Raw genomic sequence first — 8,589 nt, 5'->3', positions numbered from 1 at the left:
TCTCTGCTGGGAAAAAATATGTCCTGGCTGGCACTCGAATATGTATCTACTGCTAGCTGGCACTGAGAGCGGATATCCCCGGTGGTAATTAAACCGTTAATAACTTATTGGGTGTCCAGTATCGTTTCCGGCAACGACCAATCGATTTTGAAAATTTTCTCGTTGGGTACTCCTGTTAAGCTTGTTGTCATAGTCTCAAGAAGTATTTAAAACGCTTTCCGAGATAGTAGTCCGCTGTTTGTTATTGAGAGATACCCTAGGTGAAAAGAATGTCCACCTCTCGTCTAAATAAACATACAGTTCTAAGAAAGTTTGAAGATATTTAAACAGTCGTGATCATAATCAAATTTCTCCATAAAAAAGTAAAGTACCACAAAATAAGGATCCACTATGCGTGGTATGCTGTCCTGATGAATAAGTAAAAAGAATAAATCAAGAATGTTTCGAGTTTAGACGGTCAATTATGTTACAGAACGATACCATGCCATGTTAATTCACTGTTCAATACAATGATTGATCAGCACGAGACAAACAAGTGGAAACTCTCAAAAGAGAGGCCTACTCTGGAACACAAAGTCGCCGTAACTTTTGGCGACTTAAGGCGACTTTAGGCGATTTTAGCATATTTTGTCCAAAATTACAGGCGATTTTGGGCGATTTAAGGCGACTTTGGGCGATTTTGAGCGACTTTAGGCAATTTTAGGTGACCGACCTAAGTACAGTTGTGGTATACATGTACATGGGAATCATCATGGTACACCATAAAGCATTGTTACAGAAAATATCTATACTATTTAAAGCGACTTTGGGCGACTTTATGCGACTTTGGGCGACTTTAGGCGATTAGGCCTAAAGAGGCCAATGTGTTAAAAAAGGAACTCCGTTGTTACGAGCCAATATCCTGTAAGAACAAAAGAAAGTGTCAGCCAACCGTTAACACTACAAAAGTGTACCATTGAGCCGATTACCACGTCGGCCAAAACGATTATTACTAAGAAACGACTGTTTTGGAAAAACTTGAAAAAAAAAAAAACAATAGAAAGTATTCCCTCCCAGCTAGAGACAGTTATTAAAAAGAGGAAGGATACTGCTGAAGCACAGCTTACTTATATCCAGCTTTCACGCCAGACATTTCCGCCTCGAAAGGCCTGCTTAGATATAGAAATCATAATGTGCTTTTAAAAGTGACATCATTGGAGGAGATTAAAGAAATTGCCTCATGTTCTGTTTGTTATGCAAAATGACAATTCCCCTTGTTGGTTGCAACATACTAATTTCCAGTTCCTGCTAAGGAATATTTGCTTCCTCAAAACAAACTCTACCAGTTGACGATTTTTTTTTATAAAAATTAACGAACGATCTTTGGCTAAAAACTTTTAAAAAACACGAGATTTCGACTGTTAGATCTACAGTCTTCAACGGGTAAAACTGAATAACGAAACATGAATATGAATGTGTAAGAATAAAAAAGGTTGGACTATGTAAATTAACTCTAATTGTGTGTAAAAAGAATGTTGTATCGCCAAGGGAGTGGGCAGGAATTGTTGTCGATCTGCATTCGGAGTCACCATGGTATGCCACGATTCTAGTGATCGTGCAGATTTTCTTTATGTTTGCCATCTGTGCAATAAACCGTTTGAAATAAGTAGCCACAAGCTTAAGACACTTCTCCGCGGTTTTGCCGAAACCAGTACACGTGCACATAGCAAAATTACCCGTGGATGCCAGCCAGTACAGGTAACCACGCAACGGCTACCCGCGAATATGAGTCATGTGGCCATTGCTCTTATTGGTTTATTATCGTCACCTGTTCATTTCACTCTCAGTCTTGTCGGAGGCGCAACAGAGGGTTGGAGGGAAAAATCTCACTGTCTTCCGTAAGTGGAATTAAGTTTTTTCTCATACCTAATCAACAACGGACAAAGACGCATTCTGTTTTTCGAATTTTATCACATCATTTTGGTCGACGCCACCCTTACATAAACTTGCCGCGGTCTTAAGACGCAAGACCTGATCAAGTGCAAAATCAAGTGATGCGCTATAATGACTCCGAAATAGAGTATACACCTGATTGAAAAAACCTTGACCACGTGAAAGACAAAAACCATAAACGATACGGACCTAGTGGTAATCTTGGTAGACAACCTTGGTAAGCTTAATTATATTCCTTTTACTGATAATTAAGTTATTGTCTTTCTTTAATAGCCTTAAGAGCATGATTTATGCAACCTGAATTTGTCATGGTCATTGTCTCAAAGACGACGATTATTTTTCCCCTTTTCCCAGTAAACATTTAAGTCACATCGTTCATGGTTTATGCATTTCATGAGTTAACGATTCTTCATTCAGTTGTATTTGAAAAAGGAAAATGAAGTATCACCACGCCCGCTTTACTGTAGTCAAAAGTTAGCCATCGAGTTTAGAATTTATTTTCTCTCTCTAAGTTTAATCCATATGGTCTAACAAAATCCGAAGGAGAAATGACAGATTTTCACTACGTACAAAACAGTGAAGTCTAATGGTGGATTTCCACCGACGCGTAAATTTTTACGTGCGTGAAAAAAATTAGAGACAATGTATGAACGGCCTGCGTAAACGTGTACGCAAGCCGTTCATACATTGTCTCTAATTTTTTTACGCACGTAAAAAATTACGCGTCAGTGGAAATCCACCATAAGCCTAACTACGATCTAGAGCAGCCACTTCAAGCTTGGAGTTATTCTCCATGAAACCACAAAGGCAAGAACACAGAATTAACACTTTCACCATAATGCAACAAACTGACCACTGCGATGGGTGAACATGTTGTTATAGGATACGACAGTCAAAGATTCTTATTACCAATTAATATATTTTTAATTATGATTATTTTAATTTTAGGCAGTTTATCTCGAAGTAATCCCCGAGTTGGGTACAAAAACTTAACGAAAGACAAATCTAAATACAATTTAGTAGAAAATCAAAATAATAAATTATTAAATTAAAACTATTTAACAGTATTTTTTAAAATATCCTTTTCATGAAGCTTCCCGGCTAAATGCAAATAACTCAAGCAAATTTTAATTGCTGTTCTGTCGTGTTTACTTAAGAAAGTGTCAACAGACTAAGTTCGCCCGTCACTTTTCAGGATTTGACTTGGCATATCGACGCAGCAAACACTCCATATAAATCATTATCAAAGTAATTGGACATTTAGGGGTGAAAACAACAGTTTTAAATTTTAAATAATTCATGATCTTGATACGTTACAAAAAAAATGTATCTTAACTTTATCCTCTGCTTAGTAACAATGAGTGTTAACATATATAAGTTAATAAAAACAATTTTACACACAAAGCCCCAATTAAAATAAAAACAATTATAGATCGTAATGGAGGTGGGATATTGTATTGACGGAGATGCTTTGCATCCGGAACTTTTTCAATGACAATAAGTTTGTACTCCAATCAGAAACTGAAAAATAATCTCACGTAATTATCAAGTGTCTTACGAGAGACATTATTCATTAAAGAATATTAATTAGTTACGCTGCCAAGTGTCAGAAAAGCTGATGTTTTTTTTTTATTATTATTATTATTATTGTCAGCCTGAGATGAAAAGAAACTAATTACGCGACCTTTTCAAATATACAGTATTCAGACTTTACGGAAGACAAATTGTACATTAGTGCAAATGGTATGCCATGAATTCGTTATTGCTCTCCTTCTCATTCTTATTTTCAGTTCTCGAAATAGAAAATTGTTTCGGTTTTCGTACGATAAGAAATCACGCTTTCACGGGTCCTATTTCGGAAAGAGTCTACGACTTGGACTGGTTAGGCTGTATAGAAGCCTGCAGTCGCAGCGAAAAGTGCGTCTCTTACAACTACAAATGGCGCGTAAGTGGTGAAGATGAAGGCAATGTATGTGAACTGATTGATGACAGCGGGGCTTATGACGAGTGTGATACAAATTCCCTTACGTATGTGCCTGGCTTTACTTTTCATATCATTAAGGAAAACATCAAGGTACGTATGCGATAACTGAGTAATATATTTTTTTTTTTTACATTTTTTTGCTTGGTATATAAATGCAGACGTCACCATACAGTCAACAATCGATGAGATATTTGGTACCGATATCCATTATTTATCCTTGCAGGTTACTTCGTGTAAAGAACCATGTTATCAGAATGTGACAAAGAAAGGTACCTCCATCTCTGAGCTTTTAATGAATCGATGATCATGACGTCGTGAAACTGCCATTACTAGACTCCGAGCACACGATGTTGTGTTATTTTCGATTATCTTGACCGAGGTTGTAAGTACAGACTGAGCGCAATGTACTCTGTACTCAAATACGTGAATTTGGCAGCAGTTCAGTGTTTGTGAGTCACGTCCAAAATTATAACAATAATAATAACGATAACAATGATGATGATGATGATGATGATGATGATGATGATGATGATGATACAGACATGCAATGTCCTTTATGTATTTTATCGCTTTTTTTTTGTTTGTCAGGGCATTCAATTTGAATTGAGCTTTTATTCAAACGCCCGCGATTTGTGGCAAGAACATTTGTTGCTGTTGATTATTTTTTGTATTTTTTTATTTTTTTTCTGACATTTTTCCTACATATTACAGTTTTCACAGATTGTTACGAACTGTTGCTAGCAGGAAAAACGCAAAGTGGAATTTATTCAATCAACCCGGATGGCAAAGAAGAATTTGACGTTTTCTGTGATCAGAGCACGCAAGGTGGTGGATGGGTTGTCTTTCAAAAACGGTTCAATGGCATGGTCGATTTCTTCCGCAACTGGACAAGTTATAAAAATGGATTTGGAAACTTATCTGGAGAGTTCTGGCTTGGTCTTGACAAAATTCATCGATTGTCGTCACTTAAATGGAATACCCTACGCGTGGATCTATGTGATTTTAACAACGTGTCGGCATATGCCGAGTACGATAAATTCAAAGTGTTGAATGAGCAAGATTTTTACGCGCTCGGCATCGGAAAGTACACAGGTATATAAACGTATAGTGAAGTGTATTTTTAATGGGTAATGCTTTATATTCAACGAAAAAATCCTGCATCTGAAGTGCAGATGAAATTACACGACCCATCGACCCTATTTGAAAAATGTTATACTACCCATAGCGGAAGTACAAATCAAAACTTTTGGGGGCTCTTCGTCTCCACCTGGAAGTATACCATTCACTATACATTGGCGTCCTGAGACCTTGCTACACTTTGGATTACTCCGCATCCGCACGTATAGCAACCCCAAATGTGTTTTCCTTCGAATTCATAATACAGTGTAAACCTCTAGTTGGAAGATATGACTAAACCAAGAAAATTTTGATGACCCCCGAGAACAAAAAGAATAGTTCGGGTCTTCAATCGAAAGTATTAGATCTTACTTTTGTATTCTTGATTTTTTTCGAGAGTACTGTGCACTGAAACTGTGTTTTTCAATGTCGCTATTATAGCCTAATTAATTTTTTACACTTTCAAGAAGTTTTTATTTTTTTATTTTTATTTTTATTTCGTGGCGCACCTGAAAACTAGCTGTTTAGCTAAGTATTGCTGACCACGTTAAATAAAGATTGTATTGTATTGTATTGTATTGTATTGTATTGTATTGTATTGTATTGTATTGTATTGTATTGTATTGTATTGCTAAGGGAGTTAAAAACAAATTCACGTCCTCCTCCAGTCTGCTACATCTTTACACTGGGCGCCAGAGCCTTTGGCGCCAGGCGAGGAACTAGAGTCGCTAATAGCATTAGTTAGCCTAATTTCTTGTTTTGAGTTAGCTTAAGTTAGTTTAACGGGCTACCAAAACCTACTACAACAGTTTGTTGACCTAGGTTGCTAACGTGACAGTCATATATAGAAAATAGCTACCAATAAATTTCCATTCGTACTAATGGCAGGATGGAAGCACGAGCTTTTGCAACATTTGCAACTATGTCACTACCGAGATCCGGTATAATATCATCCATTTAGTGTGGCATAATTTTGAAACCGAAAACAGCCGAGTCTCCCCTAAAACCCTCTATCTCCTTGGCCTCGTAATTATCTGTACTTAATTTCCTTTGATAGGGACATCTGGTGACTCCCTGACGTGGCACAACGGGCTCCCATACTCCACCGAGGACAGAAATTCTGGCGACTGTTCCGCTGGTAACTGCGCCACCATCTACCACGGAGCATGGTGGTATGGTGATTCCTTTCAATCAAATCTTAATGGGAAATACTATTTAACACAGAGCACGCCTACATTCGATGGGATCATTTGGGCAGCGTGGAGAGGGTTTCAAACCTCCTTGAAAAAGACAGAGATGAAAATCAGACCTTGTCAAGACTGCACATAAAGAAATATCGAGCGGTTAAATTTATCCCGATGATATATCCCAATAAGAGGGATAAATTTGTGTATTTTCTAGTTCCACTGTATAATGCAGAACTTTTACTTGCTTTTGCATAAACCTGCCACGTGACTCTTTTTAATTTCTCCAACTTTCCAACCGCCGTTCAGAACAAAACTGTACATACCAAACATACCGAAAGCACTTTGGGTTCTAGGGTTCTGGCTAGCCACGGGGGGGGGGGGGGGGGGTCGTGGTGGAAAGCCCTCTCACCTGTGATCACAGCTAAGCTATCCGAGGGCTCAAGGCAACTGAACACAGCTGCGAAAAATCGCAGGCACCTGTAACTGTAAACTTTATAGAAAAGTCTTTCTTGAATGGGCAAAATCTGCCTTTCACCAGACATCCAGCAAGCCTGCAATTTAGCTATTATTTCCTTAGGTTTATCTTTTTTTTTGTTATAGACAGGTTTACATGACAGGCTTGGGTAAAGCCCTTATTACCGATTCATGATCATCTACTCGGGGATTAAGTTTTTCTGTTCTTTGACCAACAAAACTCAAATATATTTAACTATAAAGGTCGATTGAGAGCTCCGTGTTTCAGACCGGCCATCAAAGTGTAGAGGAAACAAAACGCGACGGAAGTGATTCGGGGAAGAATAAGAAAGGCTACCGAAAGTCAATTGAGGTCTCTCGAAGATTACCGAAAACAATCCGAAGGTTTTCGAAGATTTTCGATGATGACGTTGTCAAAAACACAAAATTTTCCTGTTAACACAGCTCGTGAGGAAAATCAAAATGATAGTTTTGGCACCCTTCTCAACTACTGTCACAAAAAAAGCCCAAACAACAGATAAGGAAAAGGACGCTTCTGTTAGAGTGCAGCAACTTACGCCTTAAAAATAAAAAGCTAAATAAGGACCTAGAGAGTCCAAACAATGAATAGTAAGTCAATGCACATAAAAAGTCTTGGGAAAGTTATATCAAGATGATGGAAGTCAATAAATTCGTATTAATTTAGTATTTGAGAGTTGTGTCACTTTTGTTTAAATACCATACTTGTATGCAGCTTCTATTGCAGCATATAATACTTAGCTAAACTCATTGCCAATGCAGATGGACTAACTCGGTGTTCAAGTTTCTATCACGAAGTCTTAAAACATTGGCAAAGCACAAAACAACCTTTTCAAAACGTTACATCTCCACACAATGAAATAATTTGGAATAACCGCAACATAAAAATCGAAGGCAAAACACCTTTTTATAAAAACTGGTTCGAAAAAAATATTCTACGTATTAAAGACCTTCTTCAAGACGACGGTAATTTCCTTTCTTTTAATCAATTCTCCAAAAAATTTCATCTTGAAACACCTTTCACTTTATATTTTGGATTGATAAATTGCATTCCGTCGAATTGGAAATTAGCAATAAAAAGAAATCCCCAGCAAATGCCGGAAAATGAAAATACAACTAATCAAATCTCTACCAAAACCGTCTACTCCGTTATGATAAAAAACGCCTTTTTACCCCCCACCGCTGAAGGCAAAATCTTAAGGTATGGTTTTAATCCAGCAAACATAAACATAGTTTATGAATTACCTTTCCAGATAAAAAATGACATTAAGATATCAATGTTTCAATTCAAGATTATTCATAATATTCTTCCAACAAAGGTTAGCCTTTTTAAGGCCAAAATATCGGATAATGACATATGCCCTCAATGTCTCACTGACAGACATTCTTTAGATCACATGTTTTTGCACTGTCCTTCAACTTTAGCTTTTTGGAATTTATTTCAAAATTGGTGGTCCAGCAAAACTAAAGAAAATATTACCTTATTAAACTCTATGATTTTATATGGAATTTTTGACAACAAGATTCACATGTACGCTTTAAACTACACGCTTCTTATTGCTAAGTACTCCATATACTGTAAAAGCTTACACGACGAAAAATTATGTTTCAACAGCTTTCTCGCACTCTTAATGGACAAACTTAATATACAAAGAGAAATTGCCATACAAAATAACAGTCTTAATAAGTTCAATCAAACATACGGAAATCTCTTGTAATTTTTTTTTTTTCTCTGTGCATTATTCTTTTTTTTTTTTTTTTAAAAAAAAAACTAAATTCTTTTGTCGTAACTTGTTTTTTTTTTTTCATTGTAACTAAATATGATAGTTATATGCATTGTTCATAAAATTATAATCTCAAGTAGCTAATCTCAATATC

The 8,589-nt window shown here is 36.7% G+C and overlaps 1 protein-coding gene across 1 annotated transcript; it reads left to right on the top strand.

Moving 5' to 3' along the window:
* Nucleotides 1–2,327: 2,327 nt before the first annotated feature.
* On the top strand, nucleotides 2,328–7,455 carry LOC144655688 (microfibril-associated glycoprotein 4-like). The gene is made up of 4 exons (XM_078515987.1): nucleotides 2,328–4,006; nucleotides 4,140–4,185; nucleotides 4,628–5,008; nucleotides 6,090–7,455. Exons 1-4 carry the CDS (start codon nucleotides 3,683–3,685, stop codon nucleotides 6,359–6,361), a joined length of 1,023 nt encoding a protein of 340 aa, XP_078372113.1. The 5' UTR covers nucleotides 2,328–3,682; the 3' UTR covers nucleotides 6,362–7,455.
* The last annotated feature ends 1,134 nt before the right edge of the window (nucleotides 7,456–8,589 follow it).

Source organism: Oculina patagonica, chromosome 5 (genome assembly GCF_052425735.1).
Source record: "Oculina patagonica isolate OP01 chromosome 5, crgOcupat, whole genome shotgun sequence".
Lineage (NCBI taxonomy): Eukaryota > Metazoa > Cnidaria > Anthozoa > Scleractinia > Oculinidae > Oculina > Oculina patagonica.
The sequence above is the reverse complement of the archived record's forward strand: the minus strand, read 5'-3'. Positions and strand labels throughout refer to the sequence as shown.